The sequence below is a fragment of the Dreissena polymorpha genome, chromosome 3 (assembly GCF_020536995.1).
Source record: "Dreissena polymorpha isolate Duluth1 chromosome 3, UMN_Dpol_1.0, whole genome shotgun sequence".
NCBI classification, from domain to species: Eukaryota; Metazoa; Mollusca; class Bivalvia; order Myida; family Dreissenidae; genus Dreissena; species Dreissena polymorpha.
In genome coordinates this window covers 46,633,258-46,658,359 of record NC_068357.1, presented here as the reverse complement: position 1 = coordinate 46,658,359, position 25,102 = coordinate 46,633,258, and the positions used below count along the sequence as shown (strand labels likewise).

The 25,102-nt window shown below is 35.7% G+C and overlaps 1 protein-coding gene across 1 annotated transcript in view; it reads right to left on the bottom strand.

Moving 5' to 3' along the window:
* Window positions 1–4,154: 4,154 nt before the first annotated feature.
* LOC127874004 (protein FAM91A1-like) overlaps window positions 4,155–25,102 on the bottom strand; it is a 33,692-nt gene continuing 12,744 nt past the window's right edge. The window contains exons 10-20 of the mRNA XM_052418111.1: window positions 22,981–23,090; window positions 22,335–22,471; window positions 18,339–18,514; window positions 17,485–17,684; window positions 12,991–13,078; window positions 12,565–12,675; window positions 10,631–10,744; window positions 9,739–9,802; window positions 9,042–9,552; window positions 7,460–7,529; window positions 4,155–6,630 (exon numbers count right to left, since the gene is read on the bottom strand). Coding sequence (XP_052274071.1) covers window positions 6,508–6,630; window positions 7,460–7,529; window positions 9,042–9,552; window positions 9,739–9,802; window positions 10,631–10,744; window positions 12,565–12,675; window positions 12,991–13,078; window positions 17,485–17,684; window positions 18,339–18,514; window positions 22,335–22,471; window positions 22,981–23,090 — 1,704 coding nt within the window. The 3' untranslated portion in view covers window positions 4,155–6,507. The remainder of the gene's footprint in view (window positions 6,631–7,459; window positions 7,530–9,041; window positions 9,553–9,738; window positions 9,803–10,630; window positions 10,745–12,564; window positions 12,676–12,990; window positions 13,079–17,484; window positions 17,685–18,338; window positions 18,515–22,334; window positions 22,472–22,980; window positions 23,091–25,102) is intronic.

Below are 25,102 nucleotides of genomic sequence, written 5' to 3'. Positions count from 1 at the left end.
AAGCACCTCTAAAAGCCCAGTTTATAACAAAACACATAATATAATACTTATTGAAACAAAAGCCTAATGCTTCAAGAATTGCAGGTATACAAGAACTGAAGGTTCCGGTTGACGTACCTGGACACTGTTCTGATTTAATGACATTTACTTCATGTCCAGTATGTAATCAACATTATATGACACATGATCCCTTAGGGCAAAAATACTAGTTTATGCTTTTGTACAGACTCTTAGGATTCATAAACAATTTAAACAGCTAAATATGAAACATAGAAGATAAAGTTGTTAGAAAAAAAATGAGCTGGGCTCTGTGAAAAGGGGGTTTCATGAAATAAGCATTAAGTGTTGTCCCTGATTAGCCTGTGCAGGTTGCACAGGCTAATCAGGGACAACACTCTCCACCTCAACTGGATTTTTGCTAAGACACTTTCTTTAAACCAAAAATACTGTAGGAGAGGGAAGTGTTGTCCCTGATTAGCCTGTGCAGACTTCTCCGGCTTTTCTGGAACAACACTCTACACACATGCATTAAACCCCCTTTTCACAGAGCAGGGCCCATATGAAAATACAATTTAACAATAATATCTAAAAGTCCCAGTCTATTAAATGTAATCATATAAATCAACATATCTTAAATTCGCCCTAGTTCTAATGAAAGCTAATAACATTCTGTACAGTATTACGTTTTTGTAATGAAATTCATTATATAATGTTTATGTTTGTTCTAGCATAGACCGCAATTTGAAAAATTAACCCATTTATATTATATGCATATATTAACTTTATTAAATACACAATGACCTCTTTAAGTTTTGTTCGAACAACTGTCTTTAGAAATAACATTCCAAAGTAAGTGATGAACTTTGACATATTCACAATTCTTCTTTATATAATTCCAAAATTTCTGACCGGTCATTTTAATGAATAATGTTAACGTTGGATTTGATATAAATGGCATACTGTTATTATAAAACATATGAGCCACCCACTCAGAATACTGTGCTTAATGCATTTACGTAAAGTATCACCCTAGAGAACTCTGTGCAGTCCACACAGTCTTATCAAGGACTACATTTTCCAACCCTTTGCATGCTGGGAAATTTGTCTTCTGCTAAAATGTCGTCTGCTGAATGTCTAAAATTAACATTTTCTTCGATTTTTCAAAGAATACTATCACAATAGCACACAATTTGGATCCTGATGAGACACCACGTTCTGTGGCGTCTCATCTGGATACAAACTGTTTGCAAAGGCCTTCAAAATTCGGATCCCGCATTTAAAGGGTTAGGGTAATTTTTCAGTTAAATTAAGTGTCTTCCAAAAGAAAATTCAGTCATAGCAGGAAGTGTTGTTCCTGATCAATGCGGCTTATGTAGAATGAGAATTTAAGCACAAAAGTTTAGCCAAAAGAACGAATCATAAAGAAAATTCTCAACAAGGGCTGTTTGTAAAACATGCATGCCCCCCATATGGGCTGTCCGTTGTACTGGCAGCCATTGTGTGAATGCGACTTTTGTCACTGTGACCTTGACCTTTGACCTAGTGACCGGGAAATCAATAGGGGTCATCTGCAAGTCACGATCAATGTACCTATGAAGTGTCATGATCCTAGGCAAAAGCGTTCTTGAGTTATCATCCGAAAATCATTTTACTATTTCGGGTCACCGTGACCTTGACCTTTGACCTAGTGACCTGAAAATCAATAGGGTTCATCTGCAAGCCATGATCAATCTACCTATAAAGTTTCATGATCCTAGGCATATGCGTTCTTGAATTATCATCCGAAAATCATTTTACTATTTCGGGTCACCGTGACCTTGACCTTTGACCTAGTGACCTCAAAATCAATAGGGGTCATCTGCGAGTCATGAGCAATCTACCCATGAAGTTTCATGATCCTAGGCAGTATGCGTTCTTGAGTTATCATCCAGAAACCATTTTACTATTTCGGGTCACCGTGACCTTGACCTTTGACCTAGTGACCTCAAAATCAATAGGGTTCATCTGCGAGTCATGATCAATCTACCCATGAAGTTTCATGATCCTAGCCCCAAGCGTTCTTGAGTAATCATCCGAAAACCACCTGGTGGACGGACCGACCGACCTGCCGACCGACCGACCGACCGACATGAGCAAAGCAATATACCCCCTCTTCTTCGAAAAGGGGCATAAAAATATAAATATACAATCTCAATACTAAAATTTCCAACAAAAATAGTAGTTTTTTGTAAAAGCAGAGGGTCATGAGTTACTCATGATTGTTTTCCTAAATACAAGCAATCTAATAGGGAAAAAACATGCAGACTTGCAATTTTGTATTTTTGGGACAGTGTTTTTAACATCTTTTTCTATTTTTTTTTTATGGTAAAACATTTGTAAAAGACAGTAAATAATGGCCAAAAGTTGAACAAACCTGTTGATTGCACATTTTTGCTGGTAATTAGTATGATTTGAAAAGTGAAAGAAACATTTAGTCTGGTTTATGTTTGCTTTACATCACATTCCCTTGACTGGTACCCAAATTCAATAATTTCAACATGGAATGTTTATGTTAAGTGCATAAATAAATATTTAATATACATTAAATGCATGTTTCTTTAAATACAAATATTTATTGTCTTACTTTAAAACATTAAATGGCATGAAAAAGCACTTTAAAGGCATAACTAAACATGCCAAAAACTTAATCATTACTTTGAACAGTAAGAGGCCTGTTTTTGTGAGCAACACATTACATGGATGTTATAAAGACAACAGCAAAGACATGTATACTGATAATCTAAGTACACACCCATTGCCATTTATACATGTAAAATATGGTTAACACACACTTTTTCCTGCTTGCAAATGGTTTAGATGGAACTTTTAGAGAGCGAAACCTGGTTTAAACAAGAGCACCGCCTTGCGGGTGCAGACCGCTCATCTATTTTCTTTTTAAAGGTGAAGGGACTCTCATTTTCAATCACAAAGGAGGGAGGAGTGGAGTGAAGAGGGGTGTATAGTGTGGGGTTGTGGACATTTATTACATTATCTTCCAAAAAAGCGAAAAAAAAAAAAAAAAAAAAAAAATCCGGGGGGGGGGGGGGGGGGTTGGGGGGGCGATGGGGGGGAGGGGGGGGGGTTTGGGTGCGATGGTTGGACGGTATTTCAAACATAACCATTTTTAAAAAAAAAATGGGGGGGGGGGGTATAGTGTGAGGGTGTGGTGGTAATTTGTGAGATGATCTTAAAAAAAAAAAAAAAAAAAAAAAAAAAAAAAATTAGGGGGGGAGGGGGTGGGGTGGGGGGGGGGGGTATAGTGTGAGGGTGTGGTGGTCATTTGTGAGATGATCTTAAAAAAAAAAAAAAAAAAAAAAAAAAAAAAAAATAGGGGGGGGAGGGGGGGAGGGGGGAGGGGGGGAGGGGAGGGCACGGGGGATGGTTTGGGTGGAGTCTATTGTGGTATGTCAGGTAAGAGTAGTTTCATCAAAGTATCAATCAAATCTAATCATAAATAAAGAAGTTATGGCAATTTTAGCAAAATTTAATAATTTGACCTTGAGAGTCAAGGTCATTCAAAGGTCAAAGTAAAATTAAAGTTGCCAGGTACAGTAACCTCATGATAGCATGTAAGTATTTGAAGTTTGAAAGCAATAGCCTTGATACTTAAGAAGTAAAGTGGATCGAAACACAAAATTTAACCATATATTAAAAGTTACTAAGTCAAAAAAGGGCCATAATTCCGTAACAATGACAACCAGAGTTATGCAACTTGTCCTTTTACTGTACCCTTATGATAGTTTGTGAGTGTTCCAAGTATGAAAGCAATATCTATGATACTTTAGGGGTAAAGTGGACCAAAACATAAATCTTAACCAAATTTTCAATTTTCTAAGTATAAAGGGCCCATAATTCCGTTCAAATGCCAGTCAGAGTTACATAACTTTGCCTGCACGGTCCCCTTATGATAGTTCATAAATCTTGCAAGTATGAAAGCAATAGCTTTGATACTGTAGGAATAAAGTGGACCTAAACACAAAACTTAATCAAATTTTCAATTTTCTAAGTATAAAAAGGGCACATAATTCTGTCAAAATGCCAGTCAGAGTTACATTACTTTGCCTGCACAGTCCCCTTATGATAGTTAGTAAGTGTTGCAAGTATGAAAGCAATAGCTTTAATGCTTAAGGAATAAAATGGACCTAAACACAAAACTTAACCAAAATTGTCAATTTTCTAAGTATAAAAAGGGCACATAATTCTGTCAAAATGCATGCCAGAGTTATCTAAATTTGCCTGCCCAGTCCCCTCATGATAGTAAGTAAGTGTACCAAGTTTGAATGCAATAGCATTGATACTTACTGAGAAAAGTGGAACTAAACGCAAAACTTAACCAAAATTTTCAATTTTTTAAGTATAAAAAGGGCACATAATTCTGTCAAAATGCACGCCAGAGTTATCTAACTTTGCCTGCCCAGTCCCCTCATGATAGTAAGTAAGTGTACCAAGTTTGAATGCAATAGCATTGATACTTTCTGAGAAAAGTGGACCTAAACGCAAAACTTAACCGGACGCCGACGCCAACGCCAACGCCGACACCGACGCCGACGCCAAGGTGATGACAATAGCTCATAATTTTTTTTCAAAAAATAGATGAGCTAAAAATAGTTTTTATATCATTGGTGAAAAGAGACAAAATTTATTTCATTTGCACTGTTTTACACATTTCATAACATAAACATTTTGACAATGGAATCTACCTGATAGACAACATTTTAAGCATAAAATAACAAGTCAATGTGTTGGTTTCAGTAGTTTTTATTTAACTTTTGACTACATAGAAAAAAATATTTTCAGCCATATCTGCAGGATTGTATAAAAAATATTTATTTTTATGATCATTCATGAATTAAAATCTACTTAAACCAACAGATCGCCATTTCATATCACTATCGTAAAACAAGTAAACAATTAACAATCACTGGTTAACAATACATTAAAAAGTACAAACAAGAACAGTCTATCATTGTACAAACAAGAACAGTCTGTTCAAACAAGAACATTCTATCATTGTAAAAACAAGAACAGTCTATCATTGTACAAACAAGAACAGTCTATCATTGTACAAACAAGAACAGTCTATCATTGTACAAACAAGAACAGTCTATCATTGTACAAACAAGAACAGTCTATCATTGTACAAACAAGAACAGTCTGTACAAACAAGAACAGTCTATCATTTTGATAGCAGCTCCATACTTGAACACTATTCTAAATCTTTTGGTCCCAAGCACAGATCATTCTTCAAAGAAGAATGCATTATTAAAAGATCATGTTTGCATTATCCTCGAAAGCTCTCAAAGGCTGAATCTAGAACTAGTGTATGTGATTTACATGGCTTCATCAGTTACAATACTTTTGCATTCAACCCGACAATGATTAAAATCTAATTCTGCAAAAATAGACACAATAGTTATGTTGAATCTTTGAACTGCTTTAATAACAAGACTATTGTCAAGCAATACAAGTCCCCTACCGGCTCCACCATTGTCAGAAATATATATATTTTTTATATTTGTTGCCATAGCAACCAGAATTTTTGACATAGGAACAAAACAAAATGACGTGCATAATGTCCATATTGCCATCTATCCATGTTTCAAGTTTCATGAAAAAATATTAAGAACTGTTAAAGTTATCGCAGGATCCGGAAAACCACCATTTCCAGCAGTATTTCTAGTCTATTTGTTGCCATAGCAACCAGAATTTTTGACGTAGGAACAAAACAAAATGACATGCATAATGTCCATATTGCCATCTACCCATGTTTTAAGTTTCATTAAAAAATATAATGAACTTTGAAAGTTATTGCAGGATCCAGAAAAGTGTGTCAGACGGACAGACAGACAGACGCACAGAGCGCAAACCATAAGTCCCCTCCGGTGAAACCAGTAGGGGACTAACAAGCGTCTTTTAAATAAAGAAATTGTATTATTTAACCTTATTTACTTGTACTACTACTGACACTTTCATCTGAAAGCATGGAATATATCATCCAAATTCATTACAATTATTATTATTGATCATCACTCAAACAAACTGACATTATCGTGTGCATACATTTACATATTTATACATATATTGCCTAGCTGAAGGAAAATGGGGTTAAATGCGTCAAGTTTCATTTCAAAATAGCATGTGCAGTTTGCAGTTAACATTCAAAACATTTAAATTCTGCATTCGACAGTAAACAGTAAAACATTATTACTAAACACTTCTAGCTTACAGTTGCAATAAACCTTTGTTACTTCTAATCTCGCTTTTGCAAATGACAGAAAGCAGTCTAAATTTTACTGCTGCTTATTTATACTTTAGTTCAATTCAATTTTATCCAATTTATTTTAGCTTGATTGTATCAAATGCTTACAGCTTATTGAAACACTCTATTGAGTCCATTTCCTGGGTAAAACCTACTTGATGGTTAACAGTAAATATAGGCAGATGCTGATTTTGTTAATCACAGAAGCCCTATCTTGAATCCCATGTCCGAAGCTGCCCTTCACTGAACACTAGACACTGGGTCGGGTAGGGGACGAAGGGGTCCCTCTGAACACTGTACGGGTCTGCAGGGTCTAAAGCACCTGATGTGTCCTGAAAAAGGGACAACATGGGTGATTCTAACAATAGTTTGCTAATCATATCTGATTTGTGAATTGCATTTTATGTGACATGTCACAGCATAAATGAGGACTGTGTTCAAATATAAACCGTGTTTTAACTTCATGAGATCATTGATTACGTTATTGCATTTTTTGTTTTGCATGTCTCATGCTGATTTGGTTTCATTTTTTTAATTTTCAGTTGTTATTTATCCATTTATAGGACATAACAGTGATATGATGTAACAGGGGCCTCAATATTGACACACCTTCTGCCCTTATGTTATGTGAGATTCTGAGTGATATTTGTATGAAATTTATCATTGAAAAAAACCCACACACAAAACATTCCAATTTTCCAAAATCAAATTGAGTTTCATTCTGGGAAAACATTCTTAATGCATGTGCATTAAATTGTGTCCCTCATATACCTGTGCACTTTGCACAGGCTAATCAGGGACAACACAACATTAAACTGGGTTTTCACTAAGAGACTACTTGAAAACAAAGTCTGGGACGACACTTGAAGCACATGCAGTACATGTAAGTACCGTCTTGAAGCACATGCAGTACATGTAAGTACCGTCTTGAAGCACATGCAGTACATGTAACATGATGTAAGTACCGTTTTCTCAGAGCACAGGTCAATTAAATAATTTTGTGATAATTAGATAACTTTCTAACAATTAGATAACTTTCTAACAATTAGATAACTTTCTAACAATTAGATAACTTTCTAACAATTAGATAACTTTCTAGCAATTAGATAACTTTCAAATATAACTGAGAATCGTCTTAAAATAGGTGATAACAACTTTTACCTGCTGCTTTGCAATAAAACTCAAAAGTCGAAGGGCAACTTTCCTGCTTGCATTCAACAACTCCTCTAGACTGGAAAACAGAACAGAACAGAACAGACAGTTTATTTGCAACTTCAGCATATACAGCTCATCGTCAAAAACAGACACAAAAGATAGCAGATAACTACACATTATTCCTTATTTTTATAATAAACAGTACACATGTAACCTATTGCAGGTTGTCAGGGGAATCACAATTGTTGACACGTGGACAGTTTTGTTTTTTAATAAATAATTTTTTATTTATAAGCAGAAAACTAATACCTAATGGCATAATGTGAAACTTTTCACTAACCATGTTAAGATGGTTTAGTTAGTTTTGCTTTTGAATGTCAGACAATTTGAGAAAAAATTAAAATGATGGTCTAAACATGTTGGGATGGTCACACATTTTTCAGTGCTAGAAATAGGAAAAACTATTGCTTGACCAAAATACCAGTAATTCATGTAGAGCACTATAATACTCTGTTTACATGAAGTGCCTTTTCAACACAGATTACCTTATTAACCCTTTCCCACCAAGATACGGATTTTGACACATTTGTAGTCCCATAAAAAGTTAAATTTAATTAAATACCTTTCTTACTAAATTCAAGTTTTCAAGGCTTTATTTCCAACCCTTCGTTACTGATGAGTAGCAAACAGCATAAAACCTGAACAGACTTTGAGTTACTCACAGGCTGTTCTGATTTTATGCTGTTTGCACACAGCCATTTTCATTTTGCTTTTGAGTGGGAAAGCGTTAATGCTGATTCACTCTAAAAAAACAGATGCTGCTACTATCTGATGAAAATGATCAAGTAGAAAAAAACTGTTGCATGGCTTAATTTGACTGTAGACTTCAATTGTGACCTTGGCCTCTTAGGTAAGGTGAAGAGACACACAAAATTCCATCTCCTAATGCAGTAATGGTGGTATCTTGTGAAACATTATTTCAAACTTGCATGATGAATGATAAAATTACTGTATTTTAAAGCTGTTTAATATCCAAATCTGACTTTGTATCTCTACATGACCTTAACCTTTGAGGTAGGGAGACAGGTATTACACTTGAAACATTGTCTTAAGCTGGTTTATATTTGTGCCAAGTTATTTTAAAATCCATCAATATATCTCAAATTTATGGGTCAGACAGGAATTATCAATATGTTGTTTGGCCTCAGTTGACATTTGACCTCTAGGTGTTACCTTGACCTTAAAGGTAGCGAGACAGGTGTAACAGGCCACATGTCATCTTATGATTGTTTACATTTGTGCAGTTATTTTACTATCCATCCATAAAAGGCAAAGTTATGGGGTAGATAGAAATTTTCACACAGACAGCAGACATGGCAACATGACCGCTTTCTGCCACCTCATTCAAAAAGGGGGGGGGGGTGATAAAACATTACGACTTCAAGGAACATTTTTGTCCATAAAACCTGTAGGGTCAGGGGTTTTCATAATGAAGGTTTGTTTTACCAGAAACACTTCACATTTTCTTATTTCTTAAATTATTCTGTCATGGGGAATCAAAAACCAACTACCTAAAACAAATACCCACCTGCTTGAATGAAATAACTTTTGAGACACTACCCGCTCACAAATTTCCTTATTGATGGTGGGATCAAATAGTGGAATTCCAAAATAACAGTCCAATAGAGCCCATTCACTTTCCACTAGACTGGTTTGAAGTTCATTTACTGATTTTTTCAGTTCCAGACTGGTTGGTTTTGCAGCAACACTTTCTGAATTATCTCCCTTGCCATCACTTTCCTCTAGGAGGTCAATTTCTGATGCCAACATGGCCGCTGAGAGCTTATCTTTCACACCATTGACTGGCTCATCCAAAATATGGCTGTTACTATCAGAGGAAACAACACTGCCTGTCATTGAGTGTGAGTTATTTGAATTAAAGTTCAATTCTTCATCTTCTTCCTCGTGTTTCCATATTGTCTTTGACTCCCGACCAGTGTTCAGCAATGTGATAAAGCCACACTGGTGATTTAAGTCAATATGGGACTGTAACGCTTCTATTGCACAATGGTTTTGGTAGTGGCCCTTTATAAATGGACCTAAAATAGAAATGAAACCATCATTTGATATTAATATTTTGTCTTTCCTCATAATTTATTCCAACTAAAGCACTGACACATAAAACTCTGTTGCAGCTTTGGATTTTCATTTCTTAACAGTCAATACTGAATCCAAGATTAAGATTAACACTAAGTGTAATCATAATGCAAATAAATACTGGGTACCTGTGTTACTATCTAGGGGGAAAGGGACATGTACTATTCTACCATCAGACTTCCACCCATGAGCCTGAAAAATACAGAAAAAGCCAGAAAGTTAAGAAAGACAAACAATTGGTTTTTATTTGTTAAAAAATCAACGATACGTATTTATAGTTAAGTTGCATTGAAAAGACATCCAACTTTGCAGGTAATGTTTTTCCCCACTTGTCCTTCGGTCAAAAAGAACAAGAAATATGTCACAGACACTGACACCCCCACAACACATGTTTGGACACAAACTAATTTGCTATATATCAAACAGTTGACACAAAGACTAAGGGCCATAATTCATATAAAACTGGTTGCAGTCATACTTCCTTTCTTTACTACACATTAGGTTCATTAAGTTAATTAAACTGTGAAAGTGTGAGCCAGCTCAACCAAGTAGTTAAAGAGGAAAAAGAACACAACATTTTGGGACTAATTCAGCAATTATTTATTTTGCACAATTGGGAAAAGAACCGGTACCAGCCCAACTGGCTGGAAAAAATTAGTACCCAAAACCATGATATTAGGAAAATACTCATCGTTAAGTCTTCAAATTGTGAAATTGGTGTATTTATTTTTTGCTCACAAATACTTTAAAAATGATAACTAAGTGTTGTCAAAATGTCATTATATATACTTAGGTTAAAGCCATTGAGATGCAAAGGGAAATTAACTAAATTTTGCATTTTATTATTTTTTTTTTATAATTTTGTTCGGAAACCTTCAGATGAGATTTTTTAAACAGCAATTGGGAACTTTGTAGTTTTATCCCTATAGTGGAAGTTCCGATTTCCAGTACTTTATAAAGAATGAAAAAAATCGCTGTAAATATTCTATTTTATTAGTTTTTAAACAGACAAAAGCCTACCTGAACGAACACAGCGGAATGTGAGAGAGCATCATTCAATGTGAGGAGAATATTAGAAGTACTGATTACACTCGGGTCATGACCCCACGTCGTCACTAGCAACCGGTCATATTCCTGCAATGGATTAAGTGACAATAAACAATCAATAAATAAGTAAGCCATGGGGCATAATCCTGCTAAAACGCATATCACAATTATAGATCTTTGTCAGTGAACTTTCAAAATGACCCTGAACAAATTTTATTTCCATAGATGTAAAAGCTATAAAGGAATACAGTACAATGTAGTTTCAAGCTAATGCAAACAAGCAAATTCTTTGAATTGATACCCCTTGCCAATTTCAAAATTTTGTGACAGACGGTTGGACAGAATGAAGGACAGACTGACAGAAAAAGCAAATTCTATATCCCTCTGCCTTTGTTGGGGATAACACAAATTTTCAAAGTACAAAATATCATGTCTAAGATTTGGAACTTGGTCAGTGCCCTCACACAACGACTACAAACATGTGTTTGAAGTTTCATTTTAATACTAGTAGTAGAAACTGTGATATTAAGTTATATATAGCACTTTATCCTTCACCAATTTTTATGGTATAAAAAGATGCAGTTTGATTGCATGTCTGAGTTATGGAACTTGGTCAGAGATCACAAACAATGATCCCCAACACATGTATGAAGTTTCCATCGAATACATGGGCCCGTAGTCAAAAATATCTAAAATCTAAATTACAAACTCAATCGTATATTTCCCAAAATTTGACAATCAATTTTCTAGAAAAATCCAATCATTTTAAATGAATGAAAAGTGTAGTTCTCTTTATATTAAATGTGATTGTTTTATGATACGAATTATGGATAAAACCATATTTTGATTCATTTCCCATGTCTAAGTCTATAATTTAGACTTAAAACGTTGGTGGCTTTGAGCCCTGGAGTAAATACAGTATTATGGAGATGTCAAAGGTTTGCCTAGACAAGAGCATTACACGTAAGCTGATGGCGACATGAGAAGTATCAGTGTTTTTTTCCCCACAATTTCGGGAATTGGGCCGGGTACCCCCTTTTGATTGGGAAAAAATCGCGTCCTTTTGACTAATAGGGAAATCATTATTGTTGATTTTATGCTTACAAATACTTAAAAATTGATAATAAAAGCAATTTCAATATTATTATTTCCTAACGTTCAACTTATATAGCTGGATTTGGAGATGAATGACATTATAAGACTTATTAAACAAAAACATATTTTGTTGAAACCTTCCATTGGGATCTTTTAGGTCCCATTTGGGAAAAATATTAACTTTTTTCAATTGGGAAGGGGTCCCCCTACCGGACCCAAAATTGAACAAAAAAAACAACAACTGAGTATAGATTGGAATATTCAGTGCAAAGTTGAGCTAAACATGTATATTGGCAGCTGAAAATCAATTATTTAAGGCTAATATCCAACCTAGCGTGATGTGATAGGCTGATAGCTATTTTGCACTTGTAATAAACATTAAATTTCAATATACACCGATCTGAATCAGAACTAATTTTTATTTTGTTTATTTAGTAGTTGAATATAATATTGTACATTTTCTGTAGAATTTAAGTATCATGTTACAAAAATCAACAAATTCAGTAATTAAACATTTATCAATGTAAATCATCAATATATATTTATTTATATATATATATATAAATAGTATGATGCCAATTTATTATTTAAGTGCATTCTGCATTTGTGTTATATTGCAAATAATTTATTCAAGCGTCATAAATAATTTAAAGGCATTCAGAAAATAATAAAATCACAATTTTATGTAAAAATAGTACACATTTCTGGAAAGTACTTCTTGAAAGATAAATTGGGTAGGAAAATTAAGAAATTATGTGACAAGGCATGAAATTCTTTGAAAATGTATGATATAAATAGCTTGCCTTACTTACTAGAAATATTTTAGGCAGTCTACGGAGTTTTGTTCCCTTGACCAGTAGCAGAGATGGAGGCCCAGACTTTGTCAGGCTGTAGATATACAACTTGAACCAAACTGAATTTACCTACAAGCAGAAAAACAACAAAATGAATTACTGGGAAATTCGTTGTCACAGATTAGCTAGATTGCAATCTACAGTCTAATAAAGGAACACACTTTCCACTTAAACTGGATTTTCGTTTAGAAGAGATTTCTTTTAGTACAGTGTAACCTCAGGAACAGCTGATCAAAGAGGATACAAGGTTAATCGATATCTTTCAATATATTTTTTTTAATTACCTCGATTTTTTTTAAATGGTGGAATGAAATCCTAGGATTGGCAGGTGATGGATAAAACCAGCAGATTTTGTTACTTTTCATACACATGGTGGAATGTTACCTCAGGGATGGCTGGCCCCAAGTGATGTGGTGTGCAACTGGAAACTGGTTGAATCTCGTAGCTTAGAGGCGCCATGGAAACCAGCAAGCTGAAATGGATTGCTTCCCTTAAGCAGATATAATTTGACAATAACGAATGAAAACCTTCTAACTTGTCGTCCATACGAGACTTTTAAACCAAGGTGCATTTTTCTAAGGGTATTTCATAAGGCTTCCGAGAAGTTGAATGCTTTTTTCTATCAGGCTTCCAAGCAGTTGGATGATTAATCATTGAGATAATTTTATTTTATTTTATTTATAACACTTTTAAAACTAGCCAAGTGTAATAGATTATTTTTATCAAAAAAAGCAAGGTAAATTCCCTAGTTTCAATGACACCCTGTATACTAGGTGTCTCAAAAAGATCCGGGGTTGTATCAGTAACTGGACGTCTCCTATATCTCACACATTCCTTCTGTAAAACAACCAAAAACTCTTCTGGAGGTCAAGGCTATTTTGGCAAAGCCAGCGCACTAGATAAAAGTGTTTTACACACACAGTTTCCCCTACTCTCATTGTATGGGTCCTCCTCATTGTATCGTGTCTTTAATGAAATACCTTCAAGAACTGCTAGAAAGTTGATGTTTTAGAAGTTGTAATTTATTTGATGGTTATCCAAGACTATTATGACGATCATTCTGATGATTTCCGCTTATTTTCCGGTGTCCTGTTTATTTCAGGGTGATGCTATGCTTTTTAATAACGTAAAACACAATTATATTAGTTTGCTTATGGATTAATAGTAGCTTTATCAAATGTTTTATAAGCCGTGTATTCTTCAATAGAATTTTAAAAATATTTTAGGAACAAGAGTTTCGTTTTTCCATTAAGTTACTTTTTTTAGAACAAGCACCGCAACCTGAATAACATCGTAACTGGTCTTTTAATGCACAAATTCAATTTATTACCATATCTTATGGTTATACGATTTAAGGTTTTTTGGTTATATGCTTCTGCCAAAAAGTTCTTTATTTCCAGTTAATGTACATCCAAGCACATATTGGCACTGGGGCCCGGCAACCTCCTCACAAATTTGGTTCTATGATACTGCCGGCCAGTTATTTTATTTCCAGTTAATATCCACCGGCTCCTGGCGGGCTCCTCAACTCTGGTGGCTGACATCCAATCGCATCGCGGTGCCGGGGCAAGCACATCTTCTCACAAGATCGTTATGGGTCCACCGTTCGGTCCGGTATAGAAGGGACGCATCTCAACGGGCAGTATGGCACAGTGCTTGGAACTTCTTCATTGCTTGAAGTGATCAATGAACTGCTGAACTCAGTGTTCTCATTTCATTCTTGCCATATCTGTTTCCAGGCAGTTCTCTATTGCCCACTATGGCATTCTGTCCATAATATACATTTTCACGTCAGTTAAGTCACTCAGGTGAACATAGGCGGAAATGTGCATGTGGTTTTAATTGTTTGGTCAGTCCTACGCTAGACCTCGATCAGTAAACTTTTACTTTTTGAAATTCGAACCACATTACTAAATTGTTTACAATGACCAGTTATGTCTGAGTTCCACAATGTCCACAGTTACATGTTAATATTGTTTGTTTTCAGCTACAAATTTCCAGAGTTATTTTATATTGGTTTTCCAATGAAGTTTTATCTCTGGTTTTTCACCTGGCCTTGAAAACACCATTTAAGGATACAACATAGAAGTGATGTCTACAAATCATGGTTGTACTGTCATGTTATTCTACAATTATACTTGATTGTTTTATATTAGGAATGATTGTTATAAATTCCAAAATGTTTATTTGTCATACATGTCTTGTTTATATGTATTTGCCTTCCTGTTGCAGCGGCGGAAAATTCTGTTTACCGGAGGGTTGGATGGGCATGCATACTTATTCTACGAAATTTATCTCACAAGCTTACCTTAGAGACAATTACTCAACACATTGGCTCCAATGGACTCTGGGCTTCATGCGTAGTATATCCAAGTTATTAAAAGGTTAAGCTTAAACAAGAGGGCCAAGATGGCCCTAGTTCCCTCACCTGAGAAGAGTCGGTTCATTCAATCTTTACCAAATGTCAAACTTGACCTAGATATTGTCCAGACAAACATCCTGGTCTAGTTTCATCATTATTTCATCTGCGAGTCATGATCAATATACCTATGAAGTTTCATGATCCTAGGCGTAAGCATTCTTGAGTTATCATCCAGAAACCATTTTTCTAAGCTGAGTCACCGTGACCTTGACAGCCATTGTGTGAATACGTTATTTGGCACTGTGACCTTGACCTTTGACCTAGTGACCTGATAATCAATAGGGATCATCTGCGAGTCATGATCAATATACCTATGAAGTTTCATGAACCTAGGCATAAGCGTTCTTGAGTTATCATCCAGAAACCATTTTACTATTTCAGGTCGCCGTGACCTTGACACCTGAAAATCAATAGGGTTCATCTGCGAGTCATGATCATCGTACCTATGTAGTGTCATGATCCTAGGCATAAGCGTTCTTGAGGTATTATCCAAAAACCATTTTACTATTTCAGGTCACCCCAACCTTGACCTTTGACCTAGTGACCTGAAAATCAATAGGGGTCATCTTTGAGTCATGATCAATGTACCTATGAAGTTTCATGATCCTAGGCATAAGCGCTCTTGAGTTATCCTCTGGAAACCATTTTCTTATTTCAGGTCACCGTGACCTTGACACCTGAAAATCAATAGGGTTCATCTGCGAGTCATGATCAATGTACCTATGAAGTTTCATAATCCTAGGCCTAAGCGTTCTTCAGTTATCATACGGAAACCATTTTACTATTTGGGGTCATCGTGACCTTGACCTTTGACCTTAGACCTAGTGACCTGAAAATAAATAGGGGTCATCTACGAGTTATGATCAATGTACCTATGAATTTTCATGATCCTAGGCCGAAGCGTTCTTGAGTTATCATCCGGAAACCATTTTACTATTTCGAGTAAACGTGACCTTGACTTTTGACATAGTGACCTGAAAATCAATAGGGGTTATCTGCGAGTCATGATCAATGTGGCTATGAAGTTTCATGATCCTAGGCATAAGCGTTCTTTAGTTATTATCTGGAAACCATTTTACTGCTTTGGGTCACCGTGACCTTGACCTTTGACCTAGTGACCTGAAAATCAATAGGGATCATCTGTGAGTCATGATCAATGTATCTATGAAGTTTCATGATCCTAGGCATAAGTGTTCTTGAGTTATCATCCGGAAACCATTTTACTATTTCGGGTTATCGTGACCTTGACCTTTGACCTAGTGACCTCAAAATCAATAGGAGTCATCTGGGAGTCATGATCAATGTACCAATGTATAAAGTTTCATGATCCTTGGCATAATCGCTCTTGAGTTATCATCCGGAAACCATCTGGTGGACGGACGGACCGACATAAGCAAAACAATATACCCCCTCTTCTTCGAAAGTGGGGGGGGGGGGGGGGCATAATGAGAAAACTGCCCCCCTCCCAGCAGCCATGTTATTCAACTGACCGGAACCATTTTTGAACTCAACTCTCGTATCAAGGAAACAAATGTTCTGAGCAAATTTCATGAAAATTGGGCCAAAAATGTGACTTCTACTGTGTTCACATGTTTTCACCATATACATATAGAGAAAAATGTCCCACCCAAAGTCGTCCGAGATATCAATAAAACCAATGTTTTGACCAACTTTCATGATGATTGGGCAAAAATTATGACTTCTAGAGTGTTAACAAGGTTTCTCTATAGCCAAATAGGGAAATCTGCCACTATATACCTATAGAGAAAAATGCGCCGCCCACTGGCGGCCATGTTTTTTCACCGATCTCAACCATTTTCGAACTCGTCCGAAACATCAATTGAACCAATGTTTGACCAACTTTCATGATGATTGGGCAAAAATTGTGACTTCTAGAGTATTTACAAGGTTTCTCTAGAGCCAAATTAGGAAAACTTCCCCGCCCACTGGCGGCCATGTTTTTCAACGGATCAGAACCACTTTTGAACTCAACCAAGATATCATTAAGACAAACATTTTGACAAAGTTACATGAAGATTGGGCATAAAATGTGACTTCTACAGTGTTTACAAGGTTTTTCTTTTTTTTGACCTAGTGACCTAGTGTTTGACCAAGCATGACCCAGTTTCGAACTCGATCGAGGTATCATTATGACAAATATCCTGACCAAGTTTCATTAAGATTGGACAAGAAATGTGGCCTCTAGAGTGTTTACAAACCAATTGTGGATGACGGAAGGACGGACAGACGACGGACAAAGACTGATCACAAAAGCTCACCTGAGCAATCAGGTGAGCTAAAAACAAGAAAATTTGTTAAATTGTTATCCCGCTCCTAATAGAATGTTGTTTAATGTTGGGTGCAAAACTAAACAAAAGGTTATTTGAAAGGTTTTGCCTGTTATCACTTATTTGTAATTACATCATACAACAACAACAAAGGGCAATAACTCTTACTTGTAGTTTTTGTTCAGCACCCGAGATCGTGTTGAAGCATCTAAACTGAGCAGGCTCTCGCAGCGTAGAAGGTCCACTGCTGAGCCTGACTCTTGATCCGGACAGAGGCTGCGGTTGTAGCGTAGAAAGCGTACTGTGTTACGCAGCAACTGAGCGTGAACAAAATACCTCCTTGCTTCACCCTCTGCCTCAAAACCTACCTGGATGAAATGGTTAATTAAAATGAGCAGGGCTCTAGGAAAATGGAGCTTAATGCAGCCATGTGCTTACAGTATCATTCCAGATTAGCCTGTGCAGGCCACACAGGCTTACCAGGGTAGACACTGCCCAACTAGATTTTATTTTTGTTTAGAACATTTTCTGTTTAAAAAAAATAAATTTATAAAGGCGGAAAGTGTCTATCCTGATAAGGCTGTGCCAATAGTCTTTTTTCTTTATTTAAGGCCTTTTAAATTTTATAAATTGCCATTCCTCATGGAATGTAACCCTACAACTGATCTTACCTATGCACGGCCGTTAATCACGCGTGCCACCTCTTTTTTTATTAATAAATGAGCCAATGCTACTTCCGAGGTGGCGCTCAGGCCCGGATATTTTGAAATTCGACGGATAATTTTACAGGGTTATTAGGTTTTATATGTTTTTTCAACATTTTACGCATTATTTTTAAAAATCGGCCAATGTGCGATTCAGCAATTATAAATTCATCCAAAGATGTACCAAAACAGACACAATCACAACCCATTTGAAAACTTGAGGACCTTTATAAGTTGTGTCATGGCGGAGTTAAACAAGCAGTTCTTCAAAACTGCCTGAAGCCTCTCGTTCGCTTGCAAATTTTCGAATATACCAACCTTTTCCAGCTCAGAGAGGAAGCTGTCCAAACTTTCGTCGCTAAGTTTTCCAACCTCGAACATTGTAACAGCGTGGCTTTTCAGGCCCGGTGAAAGGTTTCCCATCATGAGGAACGCCGTAAGGGTCGAGTCAAACATGAAGGCTATTCGCTTACTGGCACCTATTGTGGATGATTCTGCAAAATGCAAAAAGGTAAGATATTGATATACATGCACGAGTTTGAAACTGACATTAGCAAAGCCTGCTCCTCATCATTCATTTTTTTTGATTTAGAACGAATTCAATCAATAATTAAATTTAGAATGAATTCAATCATTGTTTGATTTAGAATGAATTCAATCATTCATTTGATTTCGAATGAATTCAATCATTCATTTGATATAAAATGAATATAATAATTCATTTGATTTTGAATGAATATAATCATTCAATTGGAATGAATTTCATAATTAATTGGATTTAGAATCAATATAATCATTCATTTGATTTAGAATGAATTCAATCATTCATTTGATTCAAAATGAATTTAACATTCATTTGATTTAAAATGAATTAAAACATTCATTTGATTAAGTATAAATTCAATCATTCATTTGATTAAGCAAGAATTCAATCATTTAGATGAATTCAAGAATTCAGGTGATTTAGCATGAATTGAATTATTCATTTGATTTAGTATGAATTCAATTATTCATTTGGATAAGTATGAATCCAATCATTGATTTGATTTAGTATGAATTCATCATTCATTTGATTTAGTATGAATTCAATCATTTGCTTGATTTTCTATGAATTCAATCTAATAAATAATCTCCCTTTTCTTATCCATATAAAGAAATACATTGCTTTTTAATAAGAAAAAATGTTATTTTCATTGAATTATTACATCATTATTTTCGGCCCCTATCAACCCAAAAATAATTTAATCTATGCTGAAATCAGTTAAAATAAATGATGTTCATTTAACTTAAAAAAAAAGTTTGTAAGAATTACATGAAATTGTGTTCTTGGCAAGAATGAAACACTGGGAAACACCTTCCTTGTCTCCTTGGTACAAACAAAGTAAACTTACCACATTTATATAAAAAAGCAACTACACGTAAAGACGCAATATATTTAACACTTATTAAATACTGTTTTTACTATTTTCAATGACATTTTTTATTATGCTAAGTAAGACATCCATTAGAAACAATATCTTAAAAGTTTTATTTGAAAAGAATTGTGGATTGGAGCTCTATATTACCCTCAGAAGCTTTTTGGATTTAATTGAGCCTCTTTCAAGAAAATCTGGGCTTAATACATATGCTTAACAAGAGGGCCTGAAAGGCCCAAGGTATCCCCCGCAACATATGCTTTGTTTGAGGATGGGTGCAAATTGGACGGATGAACATAATGATAGATGGACGGACGGAGGACAATAACACAAAACTAAGACAAAGGAAGGTTCTAAAGCCTTCACAATTTATTTAGGTGAATTAATAAGTCGTGCGTTTTCCACAAAAACATTCAACGTTTACATACGCTCAATTTTCAGAGTGTTGCAGAGTGAACACAACATCTGCCATGACATACCTGGAAATGTTTTGATGGTTAATCATTTATCATTGGGTACGGGAATCATTGGTGTCATTTTGGAAACATGATTAGTCACATGTATTCACTTTAAAGAAATCCGCCAAAGCGCTTCCAAGATATGGCTCCGGACACAAAAATGCCTATAGTAAAAAGCATTTTTTCAAGATACAAAGAGCCATAAGTCTGTTTTTAACAGATGGTGTACAATGCCATTTGGCGTGCATCATCCTCTTATGCATATATATACTCATACCAAGTTTCAATGAAATCCGCCAAAGCACTTCCAAGATATGGCTCCGGACACAAAAGTGCCTATAGTAAAAAGCATTTTTTCAAGATACAAAGGGCCATAAGTCTGTTTTTAACAGATGGTGTACAATGCCATTTGGCGTGCATCATCCTCTTATGCATATATATACTCATACCAAGTTTCAATGAAATCCGCCAAAGAACTTCCAATATATGGCTCCGGACACTAAAAAGCATTTTTTCAAGATACAAAGGGCCATAAGTCTGTTTTTAACAGATGGTGTACAATGCCATTTGGCGTGCATCATCCTCTTATGCATATATATACTCATACCAAGTTCAAATGAAATCCACCAAAGCACTTCCAAGATATGGCTCCGGACACAAAAATGCCTATAGTAAAAAGCATTTTTTCAAGATACAAAGGGCCATAAGTCTGTTTTTAACAGATGGTGTACAATGCCATTTGGCGTGCATCATCCTCTTATGCATATATATACTCATACCAAGTTTAAATGAAATCCGCCAAAGCACTTCCAAGATATGGCTCCGGACACAAAAGTGCCTATAGTAAAAAGCATTTTTTCAAGATAAAAAGGGCCATAAGTCTGTTTTTAACAGATGGTGTACAATGCCATTTGGCGTGCATCATCCTCTTATGCATATATATACTCATACCAAGTTTCAATGAGATCCGCCAAAGAACTTCCAAGATATGGCTCGGGACACTTAAAAGCATTTTTTCAAGATACAAAGGGCCATAAGTCTGTTTTTAACAGATGGTGTACAATGCCATTTGGCGTGCATCATCCTCTTATGCATATATATACTCATACCAAGTTTAAATGAAATCCACCAAAGAACTTCCAAGATTTGGCTCCGGACACAAAAGTGCCGGACGGACGGACAGCCGGACGGACGGACAACGCCAAAACAATATCCCTCCGCCTCTGGCAGGGGATAACAATTTCGAAAATAAAACAGTGGTTAATCTTTCACAAGCAAAAGATCAGATTCATCTTTATTATGCCAATAAATGGAGCCAGGCTATTCCGCATGTTCCTAAATTAAGGACTTACCGACATTTTAAGAGTACATTTAATACAGAGGAATACATTGACCTTAACCTAAAAAAGAATGAACGATCAATGTTGTGCCAATTAAGAATGGGTAAACTGCCATTAAGAGTTGAAACTCGACAATTTGTAGGAGAACCCTTAGCACAGAGGACTTGTAGATTGGCCACGCTGATAGTATAGAAAGTATAGAAAATAAAGTACACTTTCTGTTTGAATGTGATACTTACAATGATTTACGGCACATACACTTGGCAGATATATCACTTGAGCTGACGAACCACAATTTTATTAGTAAACTTAATATAATTATGTCTTTATGTCAGCGAAAACTGGCTAAATTTATTGTAAAAGCATATTTAAAACGACGAACTGTTATCTATGCATAGTCGTTAATGAGTATACATCGACATTAATTCCTGTACACAATCTTTCTTTCATATTCATATTTGTTATATATTACTCATATGCACCAGTGTATGTGGTGCTATTGTACATATTTTGAAATATTCTTACTTACTATTCTGTTTTGGTGACTTATAGGCCCATCGGGTCGGGTGCAAAGCATATTTGTATATATATTAATATGATGTTTTGTTATATTGCACATGTCACGATAATAAGCAACTTACTTGCTTACTGATGTCTAAGATTTGCCTTTGCAGTGTGCAGACTGGATTGTTTGGTTGGAAGAGACCTACTTAACCCTTTCAGTGCGGGAACCGAATTTTAAAGGCCTTTGCAAACAGTTTGGATCCACCAAACTGTTTGCTATTCTGATGGTATTCTTTGAAAAAAAATGAAGAAAATGCTTATTTTACAAATTCAGCAGACGACATTTTAGCAGACGACAAATTTCCCAGCATACAAAGGGTTAAAAAAAAAAATCTATAAAAGTGTAAAGTGTAATCCCTAATTAGCTTGACCGAACTGCAAAACCTAATCTGGATCGACATTGTACGCACCTGCATTAAGCCCAGTTTTTCCTGAACAAGGCTCAATTGCTTCGGCACCAACGACTCCAAAATAACTGATTTATTTTCAATAAGTTTTTTGGTAATTAATGCTTTATTCTTTATATTCTGTTCATACCCATAGCATCTTCAATGTTGACCAGGCTGGTATCTGAGGGGACCTTGATATGGGCGGGTGGGGCGGGGTTGTCTTGGTTCAAGGTTGCATCGTCTAGTGCCTCACCCCAATTGATAATCAACTGATCCTGGGAGACTCTGTGGAAGAAAAAAACATGTGTGAGCTGGCCATATGTATCACTGAGTTTGCAATAAGTGAAAATAAAAATAACTGGAATTTTGAAAAGGTCAAGTTTATACAAAGATTTATGTCTAGAATATTTCATGTACAAGTACATGTTCATACCGAATGAATGTACCGGTACTTTCTGTAAAAATATATGTTGCAACAACAGTATTATGTTTATAAGTATTGTATACATTTTCTTACAAAATTTCATTAAGTTCATGGTAAACATATCAATTCAGCCGTAACCATCTTTTTGGTAGGCACTTTAACTTTAAAAATACTGTATCTGCGTCCTTGCATAATGCAGCTACAATTTCATGAGGATCATGTACTGGTAAACAGAATGTTAAACGACAACCTACTTTTTGATTGGGACTTTTACTTCAATACAACATATTTTATCTATTTTCTTACAAAATGCAGCTACCCTTTCATGAAGTTCATACATCAGTAAACAGAATGTTCAACGATAACCTACTTTTTGGTAGGGACTTTAACTTCCCGCCATGAAGGGTGAAGGTCTTCTTCTGAAGGTTCGGCCCCTTTCTTGCGTGCAAAACCCAGTCGACAATACATGGACACTGCCATCTATAGGGCATAAAGAACTTGCATTGGGGAAACATAGGGGTATAAACAAAGCTATAGGGAAACATGAAACATTATTAGTCGATTATAAATAACCGTATTCCAATTGTTGCGAAACAATCACTGTCATGCCAAGTTTCTTTTGACCTTAATGTGATGCTTAAAATTTTACTTCTAAACATCTTCTGAATGACATTAACTTTTCATGAAAATTCTTCAATGGGTATATGAGACAAGAAGCATATACAACACATGTTGGCTAAAGCATTGACCTTGAAGTGTGACCTTGATCTTCAGCCAATGTGACTGACTCATGCCTTAGATACATTGTCTCATTTTACATTTTAGCTTAAAAACTCTTTAAGGATATAGAAGGTATGAAGTGCACATCAATATGAAGACTGAAATGTTTGACCTTCTCTCAACCTAAGGCAGGGGAAAAATAACACCAATACTGCATGTTTTGACCACAAACAATTTTAATGAAATTCCAATTCAATCGTGATTGATGCAGGTCAAGTAAAATGCTAAATGTATTGTAAACTAAACAAGGGACAAAATTGTCACAAAACCAGGTTTTCATTGTGAAAAAAAATCTGATAAAGGGAGAAAACTCAAACTGAACTTTTGAAATGACCAAAAAAAATTAACCCCCTTTGTAAGTTTTTTTTTTTTTTAAATCTATTTTTAGTCGTGGCGACCTTGACATTGGAGATATTGACGTGATTCTTTCGTGGGACACACCGTCCCATGATGGTGAACAAATGTGCCAAATGATTTTAAAATCTCACAATGAATGACATAGTTATGGCCAGGACAAGCTCATTTATGGCCATTTTTGACCTTTGAACTCAAAGTGTGACCTTGACCTTGGAGATATCGACGTAATTATTTCGCGCGACACACCGTCCAATGATGTTGAACAAATGTGCCAAATGATTTTAAAATCTGACGATGAACGACATAGTTATGGCTCGGACAAGCTCATTTATGGCCATTTTTGACCTTTGAACTCAAAGTGTGACCTTGACCTTGGAGATATCGACGTAATTATTTCGCGCGACACACCGTCCAATGATGGTGAACAAATGTGCCAAATGATTTTAAAATCTGACAATGAACGACATAGTTATGGCCCGGTCAAGCTTATTCCGCCAGCCAGCCAGCCAGCCCGCCAGCCAGCCCGCCCGCATTCGCCAATCTAATAACCAGTTTTTTCCTTCGGAAAACCTGGTTAAAAACTCTAAATGTTTAGTCACAAAAGTCCAAGGTTGCTTAGCTTAAACCTGCAGGAACTGAATTGTTTTGATCAGCTTTTGTGATGCTTCAAAAACCATATTAGAACTCGCCCAAGTTTCATAAGGACAAAATATTCTTTGCAAGGTTCCTGATGATTTGACCAAATAATGTTCCCTCTATAGTGTTTGAAAGCTTTTTAGTTTATCTGACACTGTGACCTAGAATAGACTACCCAGTGACCCAGTTCCAAACTTTACCAAGAATATCATGGGGACAAATGTTCTGACCAAATTTCATAAACAATAGGTTATAAATGTGGCCTCTAGTAATCACATGCTTTTTCTTTAATATGGCGTTATGACCTAGTTTTTGATTGCATATTAAACCCAGTTTCAAAGTTGATAGAGATATCATAGTGAAAACATTTCTTAACAAGTTTCATGAAGATTAGTCAATAAATGTGGACTTAATGGTGGTCATGAGATTTTCTTTACCTTTCTTTACCTCCTGACCTATTTATCCTCCCATGTGACCATATTTTAAAATCAGTCAAAATACCATGGGACAAATGTTCTGAATAGGTTTCATGCAGATTTGGCAAGAAATGCAGCCTCCTCAGAGTTTTTGCGGCAATTCTTGAAGATAAAAAATGCCGATGAATGACTTACATGAGATGATCACAAAAGCTCACCATTTTGTGCTAAAGTGAGCTAGAAAAATCATCATCAAACATTTTTAAAACTTTCTGTTGACAAAGCAATTTATAAAACCTTTTT